General features: G+C 42.0%; 2 protein-coding genes across 3 annotated transcripts in view; both read right to left on the reverse strand.

Moving 5' to 3' along the window:
- LOC310925927 (uncharacterized protein C1orf21 homolog) overlaps positions 1 to 22043 on the reverse strand; it is a 38211-nt gene extending 16168 nt beyond the window's left edge. The window contains exon 1 of one of the 2 annotated variants that reach the window (XM_083887997.1): positions 21834 to 22043. The gene's annotated coding sequence lies outside the window, so the exon portion shown is untranslated. Of the gene's footprint in view, positions 1 to 10615; positions 10745 to 21833 lie in introns of those variants that run through there. The other variant, XM_083887998.1, reaches the window with a different exon arrangement.
- A 2334-nt stretch (positions 22044 to 24377) lies between these two features.
- edem3 (ER degradation enhancer, mannosidase alpha-like 3) overlaps positions 24378 to 27516 on the reverse strand; it is a gene marked incomplete at its 3' end in the record, with an annotated part of 12335 nt that continues 9196 nt past the window's right edge. Inside the window, 3 exon segments of the mRNA XM_083888253.1 lie at positions 24378 to 24775; positions 26911 to 26958; positions 27360 to 27511. Of these exon segments, the coding sequence (XP_083744379.1) occupies positions 24378 to 24775; positions 26911 to 26958; positions 27360 to 27511 (598 nt within the window).

The raw sequence follows: 27516 nt of genomic DNA on the forward strand, positions 1-27516 counted from the left end.
ACATTATATTGAACAAACAGTACATTATACAGTCAACACACAGCCCTACAACAGGTATTACTTTCCCATTACAAATTGTTATTTGATCCATTGTTGATAAAGTAAAAAAAAGGAATAGTACAGCTTTTAGAGGTCCCATATTATACCCTATTAACCCAAGTTGAACTAGGTCCTGGTGCCCTAATGAACATGTCTGTGTCATGCTTTAGTCAAAATACCATAAGGATGAAGCACAATAGCAGTTCAATAACTCTGCCAAAACAGCCTTTTTCAGAACGCTCGGTTTTGTGCCTGGTCATTTACATGTGAATGAGACCCAGGTAAACACACATCCACTGCTTCCAGGGGAGTGTCACCACTTATCACCTATTGTCATGCAGCGTCGTCACAACCCCCGCTCCATATACCCCATAGTAATGTCCGTTTACCCGTTGTTACTGCGTTTCACCGTAATGCATAGAGTGACCACAATTTTGGCTTCTCGCGATCATAAGACCCTGAACGCACCAGTGTAACTGCGGCTCCAACTGGTGTGTGGATCAACAACACGAGGAGAGTTGTTACTGCAGAAAGATTTTCAAACGCGTGCTCCTTATATCACCGATCCACACATGCCACTCGCTAACTGCAGGCACGTAACAGGTGCGTTCAAGGTGTCCCTCCAGCATAGGAATTTACATACACGATCAACAACAAAGGGCTTGTGAAGCTTGTGAACATTTTTTCATAAATAAAATCTATCCACTGGACACAAAAATCTTCTGAGGCTGGAAGTTTGTGTAAAACGCTTTGCTCCGCTCTTCCTCCCTCGCCTGCAGTCTCGTATTTCACAGGGACAAGGGGGGGCTACGAGCTGTGAAGTACTCTGCCTGGCGGGGTGCCAACATTCACGGTGAAATGTCCGCACTGTCGTCATTTGGTCGGGAGGTGTAAACATCGCATGTTTTATCGCCTATACTTACACAAAGTGGAACCACTAAAACATGACTGAGTCTTGTTTTTTCACATTTTGGGGACTGGTATGGCCCACTGAGTCCCAAATATAAGTACTAAAAGATTAAAAAGTTGATTTTGCACAATAGGGGACCTTTAAATCAATAAACAACAAATATTGTTAACTCTTCAGTCCCAGCCTATATTACAATAATATTTTGATGTAATGCAGTTTTGCAACTAAGCATTTTATTATTTTTTTATTAGGAATTTGTCGATTTTCTCCAGAGAGATTAATCGATTAGTTGTTTGGTCGACAAAATGTCAGAAAATGGTTGATTGTGTTTTCCCAAAAGTCTAAAGTTAAAATCAGTTTACTCTAACAGAGGAGCAAAGAAAGCAGAAAATATCAATTGAGAAAATCTAACTAATTAAGGAATTAAATTAGAGAATAGTTCTCTGTGGGTTAATCACGACAAGCGATTCACTTTCTATTATAATTTGATTTATTTTTGGTATAAAAAATACTGCTATAAAATGAATTAGGTACTAAAATTAGTGTTAATTTCATAGTCCACTAATATTTATTATACAAAACAGCATATCAAAACCTTGTTGTGGAAGTGTTCTTCAAACTATCACATCCTAAGTGAAGTAAATTTAATATGTCATGGTTTTTCAGAACAGGAAAGTAAAACGTGCAGCTGACGCGGGCGTGAACGCCACTGTCATTCAATCACACACACGCACAGGCGCTCTCAGAACCTATTACAGACTACACATAGTCTCCGTGTCACTCACACATGCCGAACGCTGTCATTGACAGAGCCCATCTGACTGCTGCCACCAAACAATGCACAGAGACACTGACAGAGAGGCAGCCAGTGATTATTACCCATCACCACCGAGAATGAAATCTTTCAGCAGTGGTGGAATAAGTGAGGAGGAGGAGGAAGAAGAGCGGAGGAGACGCGGAAGAAACACTGACGACAAAGACGCGGAGGAGGAGGAGGAGGAGGAGGAGGAGGAGGAGGAGGAAGAGGAGGCAGGTGGGGGACCGGGGTAAATGAAAGGATGGAAAATAAGTGGGATAGATGATGGCGAGAGAGATGAACGCAGAGCTTCAAAAGAGCACCGCCACCATCATGACCACCGCCGCCGCCTGCCCCCTCTTCCTCCTCCTCTCTCCTTCACTGATTATTAGAGCGGTTGAAGTTAAGGGACGAGGGCAGTGTTTTCTCCTGGGTTTAGGCTGTGGCTGATCACCAGCCTCTGTTTCTCTGGACAAAACAGGATGATTTTGATGTGCACCGTCACATCATTTCATTTGGTTACCCTTAGGTTGTCTGCAGCTAACACTAATTACACTACAGTAGTACAGAAGCACCACTTTGCTAAGAGATGTTAAGTCATTATTATGAGATACTTTCTCATTAATATGACTTGATAACTCATAATTAGATAGCATAGCCATTATACGGAATTACTAATATATATTTTTTACTTTTCAAGTGGTGTAAACTGCTTCCATAAAGTAACACTATGGTAAGAGTGTGGTAATAATTCTGTAATAGGGAAAATAATATATAATACCAATAACAATACTAATAACAAAGGAAAATGTGTATGTAAGTTTGTAAAATTATTACACTGATGCCAGCTTTAAGCGAATCTCATTCCCAAGCTATTACCTTCTGTGGATAAAACATGGTAATATTATTTATAGTTTTTCCTTATTACCATATTATTATACCGACTGAATATCTTAGGCACAAGACACTTGTGAACAACAGTGTCATTTTAGAGAATCTCTGATCAACATTTTTAGAGCCAAATCTTTAAATTATTTCCATAATGGATTAATCCGTCAATTTTCTCAATTAAGCGGCCGGTTAGTTTGGTCCGTAAAATGTCTGCTGATGTTCTCAAGTGTTTTGTTTTGTCTACAAACCAAACGTACTCAGTTTTAATGGTTTCTTTCATGTATGGAGCAAAGAAACCAGAAAAGCAAAAAAAAGAAAAAAACTTAGATTTGACAAACTGAAAACACAGATAAAACAGATTCTCAGTGTAAAGTTCTCAGTTAATGAATGACAATATAAGAAAATAATCAACAGGTAAAACAATAATAAAAATAATCATATCTTTAAGTTCATCCCTGCATCCTTTTTGATACGCATAGGCCACCGTACTGTAGCTCCCTGATGCACTTGGCAAAGGAGGAGGTTAGTGTCTCACCATTAGATTAATGATTCAGTTTCAAATGATCAAAAAACACTCAGACCGATTAATCGATTATCAAAATAGCCGACGAATCATTTACTAAATCGATTCATCCGAGTAATTGTTCAAGCCCGACACTGGACCTTAAAAGGATAATTCCATTTATTTGACCATCGTCCCCCCCATCAGTCACAGCTGATAAGTAATTGCGAGACTTTATTCCAGGGAGAGACGAGGAGCATGAAGGTGATCATCACACAGGCCGACTTCATTACAGCGGTGACACCACGATCACAGGTCTCGGCAATTAACTTAGCTGCCTGTCACTTCTTATTATCGTGGGCCGCACGAGCAGGGTATAATTTTACCGTCCCATTGTGGGTGTGTGAGCAAAAACAATATTTTTTACGTGACTTAATAGGGTTTCTCCACATGAATATTTCTGGTACTTATATGTAGAAAAAAATATCTTTATAGCACTTAAAAATGGTACACATTTGACATGATAAACGTCCTGTACTTCCTGTTGGACCGGAGACACAATCTATAAATAACTCTTATTAAATTGACTTTCTTTGCAATGCAGACACAAAATGCATATTGAGGAGACGGACTTTAAGTGATGTTCAATAAATGTTTATGTAATTTCATTTTGCGTACCATTTGTTATTATTAAATGGAGATATATCATTAGATGGAGGACGGCAACAAATGACGTCATTGGCTGTCCTGATTTCTCGAGATCTGCATCTACGTCAGCCGCAGAAAAACAAATACTGTTTAACAACTAACACACACACACACACGCGTTTGCAAGGCTATTCTTCTTAGGACATTGCATTTACTTCCATGCATTTGGAGAGAACCCCCAACCTTAACCCTTACAGATCTGTGCCGCAGGTGCACCCATGGTAATTTGCAGTGAGAACAATACACAACTCCTTAAACAGACATCCCCGGGGTGTGTGTTTATGGGTCACATATTCAGGCTTTTTTTCGTCTTCTTATGTGTCGTTGAGTCAAAGTCAAAGTTACTCATTTTATATGGCATTTTTGGCAGCGATATAAAGTAGCAATAACTGTGCAGAAGTCCCAAAATAGATGGTTTTTGCTGTGTTTTTGGTCATAAAAACAAGCCAAGTGAACTTTGAACGTTGGCGTATTTTCCAAATTTCACAAATTCAATCCAATTTTAAACATTTCGAGTAGTTTTTGCTTAGGTGTGTTTATATAGTTGGTGAAAATAGTTTTTTTTCATCAGATTGCCTATGTTGTGCTGAAAAAAGGTCTATAAGACACTCTATATTGTCTTATAGCCTTTGCATATACTGTATGTTTAAACTTGGAAAAAAGCAGCCGAAATGCTCTGTGTTCTTAGGGTTAATCCAACTACAATTCATATGTTAAAATTATCGCTTTCCGGATTTTCAAAAATCTCCTGGTCCTGACAAGGTCAGTGATCATGTCAGGAAAGGACCTAACAAATACAAGAACACACTCACAAGCTTTATATGTACTTGTGTATGGTTTCACTTCTAGCCTGGAGTGTGTAACCTGATCGAAAAAAGCAGCTTATCAGTCTGCTTCAGGCAGCCTGGGAGATGCTCTTCACTACGACAACCACACACCTTAATCATATCGCACATACACACATGGAGCTGGGAGATCTTCATGTCAAAAAGGAGACACAAAAATAATCTCATCCTCCATAATATGCCTCTCGGCGGGACGCTCAAACATGGATTCTGTGCTGAGTAAGATGAGGGGTGGCGCATCTGGGAACACCATCCCACCACTGCTGGGGCTGTGTGTTGTGTGTGATACCTGTCAAAGTATCAACGCACGGGACCGAATAAAGAGGGTAAAAAGAGGCGCAGACAGTCGACAAGAGACAAACAGCAGGGAGAGAACAGCTTCTAACTGGGAGCTATTAGTGTACGTTGTGAAAGTGAATATTAGATTAGAAGAGCACAGAGACTCCCCGTCTGAAAACCTCAGAAGGAAGTGTACTGAGAAATGTGAGCAGCAGCCTCGATAGACTTTAACTTTCAAAGGGTCTACAGTATATGTGGGCAGCATCTGTTTGAAGGGCTTTGATTTGCGTCTATTGAAACATCAAATTGTGAGTGGGAGCGGGCTAAAAATAGACCCGGCAGTCCTAAAGCTGTTGTTGTGTGAAGGGATAATGCTAGGCTGTGCGGATCTGTAAGCCAAGCTGCTATTACTTGGGGTATACATGTATAAGCTACAGCTAGTCGGCAGACTACTACAAAACCAAATAGATCTATAAATACATTTTAAAAAAAAGAAGTGAGGTCTGTAATCAGGATTCAGGGAGAGACGCTCCAGGGACACAAAAAAGCAGTTGTGTTGAAATTCAACAAGTCAGTCATGGCTTGGTTGTTGTGAAAGACGCCGGTCATCATCTGGTATGACACAACAGCAGATGAGCTGATATTCAGTATCAGTATCGCGCCGATACAAGTCAATATCATTGAGAGAAAACCGCAAAAACTGCATAAATGCTTCATAAAGCACAGGCTGTAGAGATATGTGCGCCACCAATTTCAAGGGATGCAGTGATCATGTGATCTCGCTGCATGTTTTCTAAGATAACAGAGCAAAAAAAGCAAAAACAAACGAGTCTAATTTGGTAAAAAAGACAAACCGATTGGTTGATACTCAAGGTTTTGATATCAGTCATCGCTGGTGGCAACTGTCTCTCTGCATTACACTTAAGAAGTCCAGGTGAAGTCTTTAAATTCTTCTACAGAGTTCCCACACTCGCTCCGTTTCCCTCTTTGAAAAAATTCCAATCTACTTCCAGTATTTGTACATTTGCCAATACCAACACTGACACCAGAGCTGAGCGCTAAGTTACACGAGACTGAACAGTTTAATGGTGAGAATTTATGCTTCGGTTGACGTTGATGGACTAGGTCTCCCTTTAGATCATCCGGTCAGACTTCTGCTTTAAAGTTCATGCTGCAAAATTTGCTTTTACAGCCTTATTTTTCAATAACGTCAGCATTTCCAGGACGAACGTGCATAAACTGCATTGCATTAGTAGAAATGTATAATTCATAAGAACATCAGACAAGGCAGGAGTCTCGTTGACACTAGTCCAATATCCAATAATTCAATTAAGCCCATTATCGGCACCCTATCCCCATATTGGAGTGGTCCCTCTGGATTTTGGTGCCAATTTAAAAATGTAAATGGCTAAAGTGTACAATGTTTATGGATTGATTTACAGTTAAATAAAGTCATACTTTACAAAGATGTCACCTGGTTCAGATTGGGCAGTTGCAGCATCATATTTTTCTACAGTTATGCATAGGATGCATTTCTTGCACCACAATGTGAAGTAAAATATATTACAAGGGTCAAATTCTGAGGTATATTGATTGTTTAGAGCTGTTGTTAAGAGCTTGAACCAATTACTGTATACAGACAACTGATTCATGGCTTTCTTTTTCAAACTTTTGATCATGTGATTAGTCACGGGGTTAGAGCCAGTCCTATTTAAGTTTACAATTAAATTTATCATTGCCAGTTAGACAGTGTGCAAGAGTTTTTGTGTGGTTTGAAGAAGCCAAGGTGATTACTGGTGTACAAAATTGGAAAACACAAACGTTTGCCAAACAAAACTGTGTTCATTCTCTTGATGTTTGTAGAATCTACAATGTTTTTTGTAAAATTCAACTGGAGTTGACATCTTCAGGCCTAAAAAAAACCACATCTCCAAATGAAATGACAGCTGAAATCTACTTTTTGCCTGCACAACTCATAATAGACCTTCAGGATGCTAAACAATAAGAAGTAAAGGATCAGGAATCATATATTGCACATGTTTGACTGTACAGTGAGATCAGAGCGTACACATTTAGCTCGTACTGAGCTCTGCTCAGAGACACTCAGTGCCACATGCATGACCACAGCGGGGCGTTTCTTGTTTAACCCGCAGGAAAGCTGGACTGTGCTACTCTGGGCTCGTCTCCTCCTGCAGACGCCAAAGTGTGTCAATGGGACAAACTTAGTCTGGCAAGTCAGCTAAGACCTTCACACCAAACACACACACACACACACACAAGCTGAGCCAACATGATCTGAAACAACTATCTGAGGACGATAGGAGCACTTAATACCGACTGGCACACTACCACCTCATAATCCTTGCAACTTGGTCCAAATGCTAAACATTCATCTCAGGGCAGAGTCCCAAAAGCCAAGTCTTAGCCTAATTTTGAGATATAAATAATACCATGACGTCAGTTAACAGGTCTTTCATCATCTCGGGCTACACACACTTGGCAGAGAGCCTTCTGACAAGGTTTTACTCCATAAGCCATCTAAAACATATCAAAAATGATAACACAAACCTGAGGGGCACAAAGTGCTCCAACTGGTTTCCACTGCAAGTTAAGACCAAGATGCCTCCTTAACACATGGCAAACACCCAAGTCCTCAAAATGAACGGGATCTGCCAAACACAGAGACTTGTCCATGCCTGCATATCTGGAGGAGGGACATGACCTAGTCGCAGTCGTGTGAACAAGCCTCCTTTTCAAGTCAGTTTGTCGAAGGAGCAACTCAGGGGGGGGGGGGGGGGGGTGTGAGCATGCATGCTTGCATAAACACACGTTGTGCACACACAGGCTGAGCAGTGTAAGGCGCAGAGGTTTCTCAAACACAGGGTTGTGCCAGAGGCAGAAAAGAGAGAGACCACAGAGCCTGAAAAACTGGCTGGGCAAAAGTGAAAGAAGACTACTACAGGGAAGTTAAGGGAGTCATCATGCAGCACCACCTTTTTATTTATTTATTTTTAAAAGAACACTTTGATTTCCTTCTTTGTGTATTATTTATGAAAATAAGTCTACTGTTACTCCAGGGTGGCTCTTTGTGACAGAGAAGATTTCACCCCTCTGATCTGAGCCCGGGCTCTGAACTACTCTGTATTAAACTGGAGTGACAGAGCTGGTCAAAAAAAATGCTTGGCCGCTCCCAGAATAATACTTAGCCGAGGTGGTAAGACAGGCTTCAACCACACTACTGCATTTTTTATTTTAAAATGGTGTTTTATAGATGGATACAAATGATTTGCATCCAGACAAGCTTTCTATATCTGTCTGCATCCATTACTCATACACCTAAAAACACACCATGTGATTAGTCAGGTACTCTTAGCATGCTGGTGTAAACAGGAAACTGATTATTGAGTATTACAACTGATAGTAAAGTCGCTGCAGATAAAAACAACCATTACAGCCAACCAACAAGCAACAGCCTTAACACATATCAGTCCGTTTCTCACTATGAATTAATTTATTGGATGTCTCCAATGAACCTAACCTCAATCTGCCTGTCTGCAGACAGTGGAAGGATGCCAGAGTGTCCAGAAAGAAACCCACGCACACATGGGGAGAGCAAGCAAACTCCACACAGAAAGACTGCAACTGAAGCAAAATTAGAATCAGGAAAACACAATCGCAAACAGGGCTGCCACCTGGGCTGTCACAAATAAAAGTATGATGATTTTGCCAGAATTAGGCACAGAAATGTTACCATCTGAATATGTAATCTCTAAATGAGTTCTAAAGAATTTCAATGTCAATCTACCCATCAGCACTTCTGAGAAACAGTTGCACAAACATGAAGCATGACGTCTGCGGTTGTAATCATACGTTTCATACGCATATTTAACACACCATCTCGGTACAGGGTCATGAGACAGGATGATATAGATCAAACGCTCTCTGTCACGCTTTATTATGTATCATCACATTAGAGCACATGATGGTTTGGTGATGTTTTAAAATCAATATTGAAATCACGGTGAATGTCTGTCTGTGACACCAATTACTATCATCTGACTATTATCTCTGTGTAGTCCAGTTCATGAGGTCATTTCAGTGCATGCATCGCCCAACGATTCTGCACAAGACACATACAGATACAAGACAATACATCCTTTTCTTTTGGCTTCTCCCTTTAGGGGTCGCCACAGTGGATCATCCGCCTCAATCTTGTCCTCTTTTGGTACACCAACTGTCCTCATGTCCCCCTTCACAACATCCATGAACCTCCTCTATGGTCACGGTCCGTCCTCTACATGTTACCAAACCATCTCAACCTTGACTCTATCTCCAAAACGTTCACACTGATCTGTCCCTGGAATATGCTAATTTTCAATCCTGACAAACCTCGTCTCTCCCAACAAATATCGCAGCTCTCAGCAGATGTGGCAAGTACAACCTCGGTCTTATTCTTGTGACAAGCACCATTACGGGGAGAAATAAAGACGAAATTAAACTCTCAATATTTGGCACCAAAAAATAAAAAAATCATATCCCACAAGTCTTGATTAAATTATTGCCATGACAATATTTTGGCCCATTTCCATTAAAGGTAGGGTGGGAGATCATGTTCTGGAGCATTTTTTACTGTATTGCTTAAAATCCGCTTCACAACCCATCGGTGACCAATCAAGTAATGCATTGTCACAAAAATGAAAGCTGTAAAAAACCTGTAAAAACACCATCCAATCATATTGAACGGCCCAAACAAATTGATTGGATCATGATGCATCAATCAAACTGTCATCTCCCCCCCAATACGCCCAACCCTCTTTGTGTCGTCACAAGACAACCCCAGAGCAGGACAATAAGTGTTGGTTGCAAACGAAAAATCAGTTTTTGGGAAAGCTACAGTCAAGGAAAAAGGCTCATGATGCAATGGTGGTGACAACTGAAAGGCCAGAAAGTGTTGCAAAGTTATGACATGGTGGTGTTGTATCCACTGGACAGGTAAGTTAACTATATCTTTGTGATCTTTTGGGTGTATTTGTTGTTTTTCATCACGTTATCAATTGAACCAGTATCCAAAAAAATACTTTGTCGGAGGGAAGTCTTGGATTCAAAATGTAGCTGTGGTTTTTTTCCAGGATCTCCAACCCTACCTTTAACAAACATAATGACTATTTTTGTCTTTTTAAATGCTACATCAAAAATCTGTATTATGTGTCTTCACAGCAGCCCGGTGACAAGTCAGTGCCGCATGCTGCAGCGTGCCGAGTAAGTTTCAGAACAACTCCTGGGCCAATACGCCATAGTATTTGCTCTATCCGTGCAGCGAATGCAGCATCTCTCCTCCTCTGACAAGCCTGGGAATCTGTGCCAACACACACACAGGCCAGATGGACAGTGAAGGGTTTCTCAACTCTCCCTCTCTCTTGTTGTGTGCTGTTCTTTCTCACTCTTGTAATGAGGCTTAAGTGGTCATGTAAGACGGTAAGAGAGTGGATGGTTGTAGGTACACAAGTCCCTCTGTATTGCACAGCCACATACAACATAAAACACACTCATACACTACATTATATTTCGGTGAAAGGCAACTCTTTCTACTCTGGGTTCATAAAAACCGCTGGAGCTGAAATTCAAAAGGTCAGCACGATTCCTACCATTTCAACCGGCGTAGATCAGGGTGAAACTACCGAAGACAAACTGAGAGAGGAGCGAAAAAGGAGAGAATGTGGAAAGCGGTGAGCAAAAAAACATTTCATATTGCTATTAGTAGTCAAACCTCAGAGAGTGTGCACAGAAGTCTAATTGAAATCCGAGCTGCACTGGGCTTCGTCTCGCTGCAGGAAGAACCAGACCATATAAAAATGGATTGTTCCACTAATACCGACTTGGCGACAGGATAAAATGTCTCCTCTGAGGCTCACTGACGGCTGGCATTTCCTACCAGCAACTTCTCAAGAGCGAGACAGATTCCCTAAAAGAGCAAAAAGCAAGAAGAAGAAGAAGTCGTGCTTGTTTCATTCTCTCCTGCAGCGCTCTGTTCTGCTGCTGTCAATCGTGACAGAGGTAAAAGCAGGTCAGAGCCTGAGGTGATCGGTGGGTGAGGAGTAGGATCCAACCACTGGAAGAGTGAGGGAGGGAGGGAGGGAGTGAAAAACTGCTTAGTGATATCATGACTTCATCCTGCACAGACATGAAACACACAACCGAGTCAGACAGAGACTTACAAACTGTTTGTCAACTAATAGCTTTTGGATCTCGTCCAAGGATTATCTCTTCTAACAACACTTTTTTTGTATAAACATACATGTGGAACCTTAAAATGTATATAATGCATGTATTTGTGGACTCGCTTTGTAGGAGACAAAAACAAATCACTGGCTCTGATATCACAAAAAGAAAAAAGGCAAAATCCAACAGTCCATAAAAACTATCATGCAAACACTTCGCTAAGTAAGTAACAGGGTGTGCGAGTAACATTACCATAGGAATCTGAACTCATGTCTCGAGGCTCATTTGGAAGATGTTTATCATTTATTTTCCTCTTAACTGGAACACCAGGTCCAAAATTAACATCATGTGCTATTAAAGGAGACCTGAAACTAGCAACTGAGACCACTAACACGTCAGGAAAATATTTACCGACGTTATAAATCAGGTGAGAAGCTCTTTTTTCCCCCATAGACTTCTATTAAAACTGAGTTATTTTCGCAAACAGTCGAGTTGCCTCCTGGTGGCTATTCACTATATTCGTACTTCCAGGTTGTCCTCAACGGGAAAACTCTTTGACCTTAAGCGCGATGTGTTCAGGCACCTTAAAACATCTGTTGCGTGTGAATGATGAAAGAGCAGATCTGCTCCTACGCAGCAGCCACACAATCAGGTGCAAGATAATTGCCCGTTTTAGATGTGAGATGGTGTGTGAATGAAACATCGTCAGTTGGAGCGACAAGCTAAAAGACGGGCCAGTGTTTAATGATGTGGCTGTGGCTGGTGTCGTGTGCCCACGTTTGTGTTATTCTTTTTAGATGCAAACCGGTGTTTTCTTTGAGCTTACGAAACAAGGAGACCTTTCACGCAATAGACCCTGACAGGAGTCGTGCTTGAGCATTAAGGTTAAACGTATTTCAGTTTTTAAATAAATCACTGTGTGCAAAAACATCTTTTTTCTATAGGGAAGCGCTTCTTTCCTCCAGCAACATTCAGTCTTGTGACATATTTTGTTTCACTCTCAGTTAATTATAGAATTTTGTTCCACCAAAAAAATGACTCATGTTGCAATTCACAGCCATCAGTGGAGGCCTAAGCCTGTTGTGTATTTTCCATACACAATATCAATATCTTGAAAAGTGTAAATAAAAAAATTAAAATCCAATTTTGTCATTTTTTCAGTCTAACAATCGAAGAAATTGATTGTTACTTTATGTCCCTTTATGGATAAGCTAATAGCATATTTATTTTTAATGTCAAGCTATTGCTGCTGAAAATCAGTCAATCAATCAATCAACCAATAATTATTCAGCCGCTATCATCTTTAAAAAAATCATTTTTGATAAAACACTGGATTAAATGTCCCGGGCATAATCTTTTCAGTCATTTGTAACTGGAATTTAACCAAAATATACATGTTATTACTTGATTCCCTTGAAAGTAAAATAAAACAGTGAATTATTCACCAGCCCTAGAGGGGAGCAGCCTTGGATTTTTTGAAATCCTCATCTTTTGCTTTTAAATATTCTATTTGTGTTGAGGAACTGAGCAACGTTTACACCAACGACAGTTAACCGCCTTACAAAGTGATGAAGGATTTCTCTTCTGTTCATTTAATACAATAATTATACTATTTGTCTAATCGTAAAAAATATAATAATAATGGCTGGGATGGACACCCATAGATATTCTTTAATTTATTGTGGTATAGCTCTTTTTGACTGCCAGCTTGAGTTTTTGGTAATTTAGCTTAAAACCCCAACATGTTCCCTCAGTGATGATGTGGTGTTGGGCTTTGAAACTAATGCAACCATGATGTTCATACCAGTCTCATAAATACGTCAAGCAAGTGTAGATTTATGTCACATTTAACAGTGCTAAATCTCACTTATGTTCTTTTAAACCGTACCAGAGGACGCAAAAGGCAGAGTGCGTCATTGAAAGAACAATGGAGAGGAAAGTGGGTTTTCTGCTTCATCCAGCTGTTTTTAATGAAGTTTGATCAAATAAATAATTTTAATAATATTAATAATTGACAATTATCGAAACAATTCTCTGCCTATCAATAATTTGGGGTATGAGGGTGTTGCAGTGTAAGAGGCAAGTGGAACTGTGCAAGACTTTTGCCCGATTGTGATCATTGTGATGGTTAAATGTCTTGTTGTGGAGAGATTTTGGGCTGTCTCCACTCCTCAGACTGTCAGAAAACCAGCCTTGCAAGATCAGGGCCACCAATCCAGTCGCCCTAGCAAGTTACCGGTTACAAGAGTAAAGCAGCAACAGCGTTATTTTAGATGTTCTTCATGATAGAGCTGGTGAAAACAGAGGCAAAGAAGGAAGAGACTCTCTGACCAAGCAAAAGGCCACGGTGAAGGGGGGAGAACAAGAGACCAGACTTGCTACGCTCTGCTTTAAGTAGGGTAAAATGTGCTAGGCCGCCATGTTGAAAGAAAATGACCAAACAAAGTTCTTGGCCAGACAAAGACTAGCAAGATGAACAAGTATAGCAGTTTTAAGATCTCGTCGCCCAGCCACATTCTTGAACTGTACACAGGAGGCAACAGCAACATTGCACTACTAAAGTGAGACACTTCCAAACAGGTTGGAGTATTATTGAAAACACAAATAAGCATCCACAAAATATATAGCTTGAGAAGTGAATTTCAGTGGTCCAAAAATATGGTCTTCAGTAGTTTCATGGGATAAACGCCCTCAAAGTACCACTGTGCTGCAAGTGTATACACAACAAATGATCCTTCAGTCAGGTCTGATAGTATTGCATGACAGAGCTGTTTCCATGTTGCATAATTTCTGTTCACAGAGACCAAACAGAGCCAGAATAATAACATCAACAACAACAAAACATCATCAGAGGTTATGCACTGCAGCTTGAACAATGAGATGTAAGACATATCAGAGCAGAGAATCACAATTCCACTCTTTATTAAATGCGCAGGCTATTACTGAGGGTTAAATAGTGCAGGAATGGGCCTGCACTGCAGAGATCCTGTCACAGACCATTTTATCTGTGGACGAGATGGGAAAACATGCTTTCACACAGTCAGCAAAAGAGTGACAACAAGAGATAAGGGAATAAAATAAAGTCAGTAGTGGACCTTGTCTGTACGTTTCACCCCGAGTGGACTCTGAACACAAACTGCACTGTAAACAGTCAGGGACACAGAGACACTCTGCTGTATCATGTGACAGATGGAGAAGGGAACGTGCACTCAGGCTGCACAGTCAACCGCTGCTGACTCAGAAGGTGAGCAGAGCAGAGGCAGAAACAGCCGGCGAGAATGACTCCGCCGATTCTAAATGTCGACTCCGATACAGACACGACACGCACAAACAAAATGCTAGAGCATATGATTTATTACCACACAGGTGTAGTGGTTTTTTTTCCAGGCAAGATTATTTAGTGCGGGCGGACAGAGCATCTTGGCGAGCAGAGCTCCAGCTCAGTCACACTGACGGACACACACGAACCCAGGAGGATCGCGTTGCGCTGGCGTCGTGCTTTCTGCAGCTACAACACAGACGACCTCATCAACACCGGACAGTGCGGAGTTCTGCCACAGAGCGAGGACACAAAGCCACACAGAGAGAAAACACACACACTCAAACACACACACACACTGGATGTCACCGACCGTCACGGGAACTCCCTCCCACGCCAAGACAGAGAAGACACCCTAGTAGTAACCATGGAAACTCTGGTGATATCACAGTCACCGCATCACGACCAGGGCTAGGAAATATATCGATATTATGTCATGACATGACATTGTCTCGGATATTTGGTATCATTTCAAGATATAGCATCTGTGACGTTCAGAGCTGAAACTATGAATCGGTTTGAAGATTTTTTCACTATTGAAACAAGATTTCTGATAGTTTCAGCTTCTTAAAGGTGCATATTTTCTACATTTCTTTGCTCCACATAACAAAGAAATCATTAAAATCAATCATTTTGGTTAGTGGACAAAACAAGACATTCGAGAACATCGTCATTTACAGGTTTGACATTTTCTGACATTCTGAACAAAACGATTCAACGAGAAAATAATCAACAGATTAATCGATTATGAAAATGATCTTTAGTTGCAGCACTCGTGACGTTGTTTCCCGGTTTTAAAGGAAGTTGCTGTACTGATGTTTTGGTATTTAGTCTAATTGAATTGAATTGAACATTGGCCCAGCCTGATTGTGTAACAGCAGAATTTGACCATATTTAAAGGCAAGTTCATTGCATCTTAGAAGAGATATCAACTCAAATGACAACCTTATTTTAATACATGTAGTAGGTTATCATATACAGCTAGAAGACAGAAATGACTGTGTTTATTTAAAGGCAAATATCTTATTTTATTCAAGTGTATTGTCCTATGAGAAGGACGTCTATCTAAAATGAAAACTCTTCATGGGTTCAGAAAAACAGCCTGTGTCCAGCTTTATATCTACATATATCTTGTATATCAGGACATAAAAATATTTAGATAATATTTATAGACCATATCAGCCATGGCAGCCCTGATCAACACCCAACAGGTGCCAAACAAATCACCTGAACTGCAGTTAATCAGATCAAGGTAGAGAGAGGCCGCAGGTGGAAAGCAAGGGTCAAAAGACGAGGTGATGATGATTGAGAGGAAGAGGAAAGGGAAGAGGGAGGGAGTGGGTGAGGATGAGTAAGAATAGATTCTCCTGCCTCCGAGTAGGAGACAGAAGGGAAGAGAAGGGAATGAGGAGGAGTGAGACTCTTGCTTTTCAGTCTCGTCTGTTGGCGAGCGGAACAAAAAGCCATATGTGAGCAACGACTCATCAGAACACATGCTATAAGCAAGTGAGGGAGGGTGGGCAAGAGAGAGAGGGGCAGATGGATGGAGACAGACAGATAAATCAAGCAGGGTGGGGCTTGTTACATCCACTCACAGGGTTTCTGCTGCTTGATTACAACCTGTATAACACTGATGATGGAAGCCGCTGCTGCTGCTGCTGCTGTTCATGACAAGCCGCGTCAGCCCATTATCACACCGGGTTCAGAAGCCAAATGGATGTAATGGTGTGTAGTTGATCGCATAAGGGAAATCTACATTAGCTAACAGCCATATGGCACATTTAGACGCAGCATCTAGTCTAGGGAAACGGTATAGTGGTGTTTCCATCGAGAATTGTACCAAACTAACCAGCCCCTACCGTTCCATTTTTTGGCTTGCTTCCCTTTGGGTACCAGAGTAAAACAGCTAGACCGGCTCCACCTATGACAGCCAGCAGATTGGGTCAGTCCCTAGCGACTTGTGTAAATATCCAACGGACATCGAGTCAATTTTAAATAGCACTCTACCACTGAGAAGAAGAAGCAAAAGAAGAAGATGCCAGCAAACAGCAGCATTGTTGCATCTCGCTGATGTGGCCACCGGGCACAGCCCACAAACTACAGTCACAACTCAAGCTTTACCATTCCGTACTGTACCAAGCCGAACCTTAACGATGGAAGCATATGAAGCCCATTTAGGTGAGGTAATGTGATAATGTCTAAGACAGCGGGGATGCCATTTTAAAAAAGAGACTCAGACTAAATGTTTAACTAATGAGCTGCAAATGAGCTTGCATCCCAAATCTAATTTTGGCTGCTGTGAATCTCCCTGATATTATCAAGCAGCATCTGTCTTCACTCCGAGGCGGCAACGTGACTTACAACAGCAGCAGTTAAGGAGCAGCAATGACAATCGGCGGCCCCAACAACAGTCCACTGGTTATATGAAAGCAGAAAGACTCTCTCCCTCTGCTTCCACTATTACTGTCACATGACAAAGAACGTTATTATATTGCCATTCATACTGTATAGTATCACAATATGTTGTTTATTCATCTCTGTGCCAGGATATGCAACCATTATATCACCAGATTCTTGCCGACACATAGCTCTAATTATATGTAATTAGGTCAAGACGAGGGAAAAGATGCAGAGATTGATACTCGATTCATCGGCTTGAGTGTTTTTTCAACCTTAATTTTTGGTGTCTTTGGGCCATATAACAAGAAATCATAATTTCAAGTGTTTGGGAAACACCAATGGATATTTTGTGGACGAAAGAACAAGAAAATAATCAACAGTTTAAATCATTACTTGCAGTCATTCATAAAGCAGTACCTCAGCCCTTTCCCTAATCACCTAAAACTAATTGACCAACTCCAACCCTAACCTAATTCTAAACCTCACCATTAAGTCAAATCACCAAGTGACAGGCTTTTTGAAGTGTGGTTGAATGAAGTAAAACAGATTTTTATCCACTTAACAGAGGGCTCACCTAATAGTCTACTGTCCCTTAAAGGGACAATGTGTAGTATTTATGGGTTTATATAACCCAAAATCCACTTTTTTATACATATTATGTGCTCCTGCATTGTCTAGTCGCTGTATAATAGTTTTTGTTTCATTTTCGTAGTGTTTCAAAAAGTCATGTAAAATAACGGTGCGGGCCGCGGTTGCATAGCCACTGTTAGCAGCGAGACGCCATGTTTCTACCGGAGCCTGTAAGGACAAACGCGAGAGAACAAATCAAGCGTCTATTTACTTGTAGCGGAAGTCCCGCCTCCACTCTCTCCGCTTCGTCTGCTACGGCCGCGGTAGCTCGCCCTCTCCCTCACCTCACGAACCTCATCTGCTGACGCGGAGAAAGACAACGAGGACGACATTTGACCAGCTGCGGATACCGTAGCGCTCAGGGAAGGGAGGGGGTGAGCATAGGAGCAGTTCTTTGTAAATGTCAGTCTCTCCTCTAGATGGCACTATAAACTACTTACTTCACCTTTAAGATTAAGAGTCTGTTGCTTTACTTCCCCCATGAGACAGCCTTTGTGACTCACTCTCCTGCATCAAAGTCCAGCAATAAAATCAATGTTATTTGGTCACAGAAACACAGTTAGCTAGTTTGGAAAGTTTGTGTCACTTTGGTGTTTGAAATTCTTCGTTTGGATTAACAAAATGACCCATTTACAGGATAAACAAATCATGTGTGCTGTGATGTAAAAGTACAGATTTTCTGTATTGACTTTGGTGTGGGGAGTGAGTGGTTTAGAAAGTGATGTTTTCACGGAGGGCAAGGGCATCCCACTAGGGGATAAGCATCCCAACCAAGTCTTAATCCATAAAAGGTCATTTGAAGGTGCAGGGAATGGCCAAAATGTCCTGGCTGACAATGTTTTTTGCAACAAAATGTCAAACAACCACAGACAGACACACATGTAAACATGCAGACTGTACAGCAGCAGCAGTAGCAGCAGCCTCTTGGTCCAGCCGGAGAACTCAGGTCCTACTGATCCAGGAGCTGCAGCTCTGCTCAACAGCTGTGTCCAGCTGTGCTACGGGGGAGACAGTGGGTGCTTTGTTTCCCACAGGGGGAGGCAGAGCTGTGGGCACAGAGTGCCTGCAGACGTTGGGATGTGTGAGCGTGTGTGTGTACACATAGTTTCATTTCCACAAAGGTTAACGGCCTGTAGCTTATGTCAGCGCGGGTCTCCCCTTCCTTCTGCTGAGTGTTTTCCCGACACAGCCTCACCACGACAGCAGCAGCAGCAGTGGGCAAAGACAGAATGGAGAGAAAGGGTGCCACTGCTAGGCAGGAGATATTATCCTAATCAAAAATAATTGTGATTTCTAATTGTGAAAATATGCTCAAATTAGGGGTGGGCGAGATATATCGTTTGAGATTATGTTGCGATTGTTGTGCAAATTGACATTATCGAGTTATTTAAATGACTTTGCAACAACTGATAACACATGCACAGTGAGCAGGATTCAGTGTCACGTGACCACTAGTGGGCCTACGTGATCACATGACCTCTCGGCAGCATCCTCGCTGCCACACAGGTTAACCACATGTGGTTATGCTAATAGGGAGAAAACATGGAGACACCAGGCCCACAACAAAGTATTTGAAATAGTTTTCTTATTGATTATTACAGTAAGGGATCAGAGTTCAGTTATAAGTCTTTGAATTTGTATTTGAATGGTGAAGTTTAACGAAAATAAGACTTGTTTTCCTGAAACACTGCGTCCATTGATATGATCTGCTAGCTGTCAGCTAGAGTGCAGTTTAGCTCACCGATGCATCAGCTATGCAAATAGTGTGACATCATTCCAGCGTGATACACTGTAGTCTGCCAATTACTTCAACAAAGAGGACCAACACAACACAGTAAACACAGCTGCATGCTGGCATTAAACAGCCTTGAATTGTCTCTATGTCATAATGCACGATGTAATCAATCCATTGTCTATCGCCTTATCCTCAACAGGAGGGTCACGGTGCCAGCGCCAATCCCACCTAACATAGGGTGAAACGGGGATACACCCTGGACAGATCCATTGCCAAACAGAAGTGATGATTCTGTGAGGACCAATCGAAGGACTGCAGGGTGTTTAGCTCCACCCTTTAGGAGAACGGACCACTTAGCTAGGTAGTTGTGCACTGCAGCTTTAATGTTACACAAAACAGTGATGACAGTGACGACAGTGACGACCACAAAGCGTTTCAAAATGTTGTCATGTCACAATGAACACTCAGTCAATAAATCCATAACTATGTGTAAATTGTGATTGTGAAAAGATATTGTGGAAAACATGGACTGGATTATATTGAGAGAGAGATATATACAATATGTTATATAGTGTGAAAGAAATATTAAGATTTGCACTATTATTGAATTACTGCCCAGCCTGAACCGTAAATAATGTAAATCACGAGGTTCTATACAGCAGTGTCAAAATCAAATGACCTGGGGGCCAATCAGCATCTAGAATCATCAAGAGGGGGCTAGTCAAAATATGATTATATTACTATATGAGCTTACAATTATAACACAATATTCACGCTGTTGCAATAAATGGAGAAATGGAGTAGCGTATGCTTCACAATAACAACATATTTATGATATAAAATAAAGCTAATAGCTAGTTTAATATCAAAAAACAAAGAAATTAATCTAAAACTAAGTAAATATTGTATATATTCTTCTAACACTAAGTAATATATAACGTGGATAGCTGTAATTAAAACACCAAACAAGCTTATAGATATATAGGTATATACTGTATGTGTAATGTAATGTTGAATATATTTAATAATGCAACAAACATAACCAAAAGGTCTAAAGCGGGGATGTCAAACTCATTTTCTCTGAGGGCCACATCAGCATAATGGTTACCCTCAAAGGGCCTGATGTAACTGTCATACAGAATAAATGTAACTAAATGTAACCAAATATGATGTAAAATAAAGGTAATTACTCCGTAACATATTGCTAAATAACTTTCTGTATTTGTTACTTATTCAGTTTCACTCGTCGCATGATGCATATACTGTGATAAACTGTGACCTAGTGGCGGTGCTGTCACTTTGCGGGTAACGCAATCGGCATGCATTGTGGGAAATGTAGTTTATGGTCAACGCACGCCTTAAAGCAGCATTGACCTATTTTGTTGGAGTTTGACACATGTGGTCTAAAGTGCTAACAAATATATTTAGCATTATATCTCCTCACTGGCAGATGCGTTTAAAGGAAGAGGTCACGGTACATGTTTTCATTATAACATGATATTAAAGGGGAAATAAGTAGTTTATAGTGCCATCTAGAGGAGAGGCTGAAATTTACAACAAAGACCTGCTGCTCTGCTCACCCCCTCCCTTCCCTGAGCGCTACGGTATCCGCAGCTGGTCAAATGTCGTCCTCGTTGTCTTTCTCCGCGTCAGCAGATGAGGTTCGTGAGGTGAGGGAGAGGGCGAGCTACCACGGCCATAGCAGACGAAGCGGAGAGAGAGGAGGCGGGACTTCCGCTACAAGTAAAGAGACGCTTGATTTGTTCTCTCGCGTTTGTCCTTACAGGCTCCGGTAGAAACATGGCGTCTCGCTGCTAACAGTGGCTATGCAACCGCGGTCTGCGGTCATGTTATTTTACATGACTTTTTGAAACACTACGAAAATGAAACAAAAACTATTATACAGCGATGTATAAAAAAGTGGATTTTGGGTTATATAAACTCATAAATACTACACAGTGTCCCTTTAAAGTGGTGGGCCACATGTGGCCTGGGGACCACCAGTTTGACACCCCTGTTCTAGAACGACTGGGAAAATGCAGGCTCCCCCTTGTGGCATTTCAAAAAAAAACAATAGCACTGAATGTTGTACATGCATGTTAGGCAGAGATTTACATGTGACCCGCGTGAGATATGAACAATGACTGAAAAAGTGAAAATTCCCCCACACCAAGTTACCGTGAGGGCTTTTCTATCGCGATAATATCGTACACTCTCCCACCTCTAGCCCTGGACACAGCCAACCAGGATGTGGAGGAAATTTGAAAGTGAAGCAATGCCAACACTACTGTCCAACACTGACGGCTTCATGTCCACATCTGTCTCCACAACAGGAGCCTCAAACACGCACATACACACACATATAAAAGCAGCGGTGACGTCGCAAAGAGAGAAACAATAAAACATCGACATTTGCGGACGAAGCTTAGCGCCGGGGGGAAATCACGGTTCAGTCAGGAAACAGCGACGAAAGAGAGGGAGAAAGAGAAAAGCTCGAGTGGGAGAGAGTGTGTTATTTTCACCTGGAGGAGACGTGACACTGATTCACGCTGGTACTTACTCAGAGGAACCGGTTCCGTTCGGTCCGCTGACTGGAGGAGAGCCCGGCGGTCTAGTTCCGGCTGAGAGTCGGGCGGGATTTGCGCTGGAGAGAGAGAGAGCGAGTGACAGAGCGAGTGACAGAGAGAGAGAGAGAGAGAGAGAGAGAGAGAGAGAGAGAGAGAGAGAGAGAGAGAGCTGCTGAGCTCAGGAGCTCGAGGACTGAGCGTAAACCGTGGTTTGCGTCACTTCAGCAGCAGCAGTAGCGGCGGTAGCAGCAGCATGAGCAGCCATCTTACCGAGGAGAGGAGGGTCCCAGCGACTCACCAATCACCGAGCTCTCTCTCTGTTATTATTATGATTAAACCTCCGCCCAGGAGCAGAGCAGAGGAGAAGAGCACACTCTGTTTCACACTGACTGCAGCAGCTCTTCTTTCACTCTCAAATACTCAACAGGTTTACGTGACATTTGACCCCAGGAAGGAGTAACATTTAAAATCGGAGTACACACATAAATGTGTTCCCTCCTGCTTTCAGTAACATTGTGACATTAGGAGATTAGGATAGATAAATGTGCTCCTAAGACAGTATTTATTTCGGTATATATTCAAACCAGGGGCAGGGCCGGCCCAAGCCTTTATGGGGACCTGAGCAATATTTAATTTTGGGCCCCCGGGGTGGTGGGAATGAATTATAGTTGTGTAATTCGCTTTTGTTTCTTTTTTTAACCTCACAGAGTCCTAGTATCCATTTGCACGTCTGTATTCAAAGTGAAGCACTAACGGTGCTTTTCCACGACACGGTCCCAGCGTGACTCGACTCGCCTTCCATTAGTGATAGCAACTGGTACAAAGCAAACGATCCCGAACTGTAGATCAGTTGAAAAGACTTAAAAAATACTCAAAACCTGTATTAAATCTCCAACATTTAGCAAAGGAAATGTCTAAAATCTCCATCATGCAGGAAGTACTGAACAAATCTTTTTAATGAACTGATTCTAATGATTCAGTACATAACTGCCTTACAAGTCAGTAGTCACTCGTTCTGTGTGTCGCGTAGAAAACAAAGTCACGGCAGTTTAGTGCAACCGTGCAGTGATGACTCCGCCCACGTTGAGGAGGTATTGTATCGTAATGGAAAACCAACCAAACCACATAGAGGTGAGGTCAGGCGAGGCAGTACTAGGTATTGGAAATGCGCCATAAGTGTGTTGGTACTGAACTTGAATAAATAATATACTTGTTTACACAATATTAGTATCTATATAAAAAATCTATAAATATAGATACACCTTTTACAGATCAACAGTCACGCGATGTAGACAACTTTCCAGTTGTAGATGCGTGGACGTCCTCCCACGGTTTCCAGAAACAGGTGTGCTGAAAAATCACCTCGCACTTCTTACTCATTTACTCCATGTTCCTGTAAAAGTTGTCACCATTGCCTTCTGAAACTCCACAGGCATCCATCACATGTGGTTCATTCAAAGGATGCTGTTTTTGAACATTTATATCTAACCCAAAGTGGTATACTTGTGTGGGAGAAGGCGGTACACATGGCTGGAGTTGGTGTGTGAAAGGGTGAACCACTGATCTAAACCAACCATCCAGGCGGCAATTCAAAGAATTTTTCTTCACCATTTTCCTCTCACATTTTCAATTTAATTCCATCAAATTCATTTTATTGGCTTTTGACATTGTTGCTCCTTCCATTCTGCCAGCACATTACAGCATGACAGATCATACAGCGCCCCCCTGTGGCAGTCTGTGGTCTATGCTGCTGAGGGTGTGTCCGTTCCACCCGATATGGTCCAGAGGTTGTTGGCTGAGGAGAACCAGAACCTGAGTGAACAGCACTAAATATCCTTTCAGTCCATATACATCTCGACAATTACATATTTACATTTGACTTCATGTACCTCGAAGACAGAGAGAGAAAGAGATTTGGTGTTAGGTTCTTCTAACATAAAGCCATTTAAAAAAAAAAAAAATCCTGCAGCTTATTTTTTTTTTGTCCCCGCATGAATTAAGTCTTCATCGTTGTGTAGATACGATAAGACTCGAACCACGAGGAACAGCACACACATATTATCACAATTTATCATCACCTTTTAAATAAATTGGTCAATTGATTAATTCATTAATCACAACGTGGCTGTTGGACCAGTGCTCAGTTGAGAGAGGGGGCGGGGGGGGAGAAGAGAGTCAGAAATGCATAGAGACCAAGCAAAAAAATGTGAGAAGTAATTTGGACACTCTTACAAACCTAATGGTTAGGCTTTTGTTACCACAGAATAAGCAGAACGTGAGGTAAGAGCCCTGATCTCTCAACTATTATCTACCAGGTTTGAGAGACGTCTGTCATGGTCCAGAGACACAGATACAGTATGTGGTCTGCCTTGGCATGAGGTACCACCAACTAAAACCCCCCACCCCCACCCCCACCCCACCACACACTTTCCTTAAAAGTTCATCAGATTGAGGTTGGCGTGAAGAAGCGCTCCCGTGGTGGGATTTCTCCACACTGTGTGGGCTCAAACCGCAGTCACAGGCAACGACGACTACTGTCAGAGCTCGTCCTTCTCCATCTGCTGGAAAGCCTCCAAGTCTTCCCGCCAGTCAGCCATCAGCTCGTCCACCGGCTGGCTGCTGCTGCTGCTGCTGCTGCTGCTGCTGCTGCTGCTGCTGCTGCTGCTGCTGCTGCTGCTGCTGGAGTCCGTGTCGCCCTCCGAGTCCTCTGTCCTGTCAGAGTCTCTTTCCTCCTTGGGCTGAGCCACGTCAGACTCCGCCTCTGCAGGAGCAGCTTCCTCTTCAGGTGGACCGGCGTCCTCTGCGGGACTGGTTTCCGGTGACGCCGGCGAGACGGACTCCTCCGGCTCCGCCGCGCTCGTCTGGGCGGCGGATTCGGACGAGGTGGGAGTCGTTGCGTCCGTTAAGCAGTCCTCCGCTTCTTGCACATCCACACCTGAAAAAGGAAGCAGGGGGGCGTTGAGAAGGAACAGCTCGATACAAGGAAAACGTGTCAGGTACCACACACAATTTTCCCTCCTCTACACTCAGTAATCTATACAACATGCCTCGTGGCGACCATTCTGGGGCAAAAATAGAACAGTTTTCATCAAGAGGCTGTCAACCATAACAGCACGATGCTGCTGGTGAGTCATGTTCCCCCCCACAGGATTAAGCCCTTTCTCTCATATCACCGCACAGCCAGAAACAACAGAGAAGAAAAATCTGGCAAAAATCATTGCGGTGTGAATTTCGCAGTCATCTGGTGAAGAAGAAAAAAAAAACTCACTTTAATCTGTTACATCCGTTACTAAAAATATAGCTGCTGCTTCTCTCACCGTGAATGTGTTAAGGAACAAGTCTTAGCTTTTAAATGATACAAAAGGCACAGACGCAGTGGTCTGTATTCTCTGTAGACACACTACTGTGTCCACAGAGAATACCAATAAACCACAGGAATGGTTCTCATGAGCCCTTTATAGTGAGCCAAATTGTGTTTTCATAATAACGGTCTGTCTTTTTTAAGCTAGAACAATAGTTAATTGTTGAGTCACATCTATAGGTGATTAAAGACTAATGTTGAGGGATGAAGGCTCTCTGTCCTCAGCTCCTCTAAATGCATGCACTTAAGTCAATCTCTCCATCTTTGAAATGCCAATACGGACACCTGTTTTTCTTGTGTTCAACGTCTCGCTCTTTTAGACTTTCCAACAAAGGGACGTGTGAGTGCAGGTGTTTAGCAGAGCAGCCAATGGGAGTTCTCAAAATCTCCTATCACCAGGCAGATTAGCCCATGGTTGGAAACGGTCTGAGGGAGTCTCATCCTCTCTCGAATCACTTGATTTACATTAAGCTGGAAGGTTAGGATTGAATCTTTGATCAGAAATGACAAAAACATGACGACTAATCCATCTTTCACACTACTTTTTTGGATTTAAACACATCAGCACTTCATTTGCCGTTTTCTTTAATCAGATACTCTTACGGTCATGTCATGCAATCATGCAAAAACTGAAAGAATGGGGCAGCTTGATTTGGCGCATAAGTGTACCAATCTGAAAACAAAGCGACGAGGGGGGACATTGCTGCATTCAAACAGGTGAACCTCCGTTTGCCTATTTCCATCACTACCCAACGTGCCTCAGTGCGTCTTCTTCGTTGGTATGGACGTTACGCCATGAAACCAACGGTACACACCCCAACTGTGACATGCGTACCAAACTGGACAGGACTTTTTTTTTTTATTTTTCCCCAATCGCTATTATTTCAGAAATGCAGCAATTATAAAGTCCAGTTAATTTTTAGTAAGTAAGGCGACAATTCATCGACTCTGATTTCAACTTCCTAAATATGAATAGTGGTATTTTGTGTTTTTCTTTGGTCCTTTGTAGACAAAACAAGTCAATTGAAAACATTTTCAAATTAGGGAATTTTCTGAATCGTTTGGTCCATTAAATGCCACTAAATGTTAAAAAATGTTGATCAGTGTTTGTCAAACCTGGAAATGACGATGTTCTCGAATGTCTTGTTTTGTCCACAAACCAAAATGATTCACTTTTAATGATTTCTTTGTCGTGTGGAGCAACGAAACGAAGAAAATATTCACATTTAAGAAGCTGAAACAATCAGAAATCTTGTTTTCATGATGAAAAAAGCTTCAAAATAGTTGACGATTGATTTAGTAATCGATTAATAATCAATGAATTGTTTCAGCTCTATAGTCAACCAATAGTTGCAGCCCTAAAAACAACCTGGTTATACGAGTTATTTTACATTTAAGAGTTTAAGTTGGTGGAAACTGTGTGGTGAAACACTGCTACACTGTCCAGACTCACTCCAGTGGAAAAAAAAAAGGAAAGGAGAGACGAGGGGGAAAAATAACAAATGACAAAACTGTGCCTGCACTAAGCTTCACGACCAAACACAAACAGAAACCTGCGGTTAAACAACAAAGTGTGGAAGAGGGAAATGGAGAAATGTAACACCAGGAGAGAAGAAAACACTTGGGGGGAGAAAGGAGGGAAACAAAAACTTTGTATAGCAGACAAAGAAAGTGGGGAGAAAAAAAAAAAGAAGGGAGATAATACTTACTGCCCTCGATCAGGCTGCCAGGAAGAGGTTTACCTTTAAAAATGGCTGCTGCTTTTCCATACAGGAGAGGGTTATGAAAACAGTAGAGAAAGAGAGGAGAGGAAAGGCACTGTTACAGTCCACCACAGGGAAGAGAGGAGTTGGGCAAATGTGGGGGAGAAAGGAGGAAAATAGTGGCAATGTCATAGTGACAAAGGTATAAATCTTCACCATACTCCATTCAAACCCCAGCTGGTGGTCGACTTTGGAATGAGTCACGATTATCTGAGATAATGTCCCCCCACACCTCATCTTTATTTCATAAAGCCGACCACGTAATGGGGGCTCCGTCAGCGGAGAGTTGTTGGTATAATGGTGTGATCCATCTTACCCAGAGAGATAAAGTGAAACAAATAGAAGAGCTAAAAAAACCAAACATAATAGAGGCATATGAGGGATTAATGTCACACCTCGGTCTCTGGCCTTATCGCTCAGCAGCACCTCCACCTCCCTGTACACCTTCAGCGCCTCCAGCAGGATGTTTCCCTCCTTGTGGAAGAGGAAGAGGAGAGGCAGGGTGACGTCTTCCGTGTTACGGCCGTCTCCGGCCATCTGAAACAAGGGAGC

Source organism: Microchirus variegatus, assembly GCF_963457635.1.
Source record: "Microchirus variegatus genome assembly, chromosome: 4".
Taxonomy (NCBI): domain Eukaryota; kingdom Metazoa; phylum Chordata; class Actinopteri; order Pleuronectiformes; family Soleidae; genus Microchirus; species Microchirus variegatus.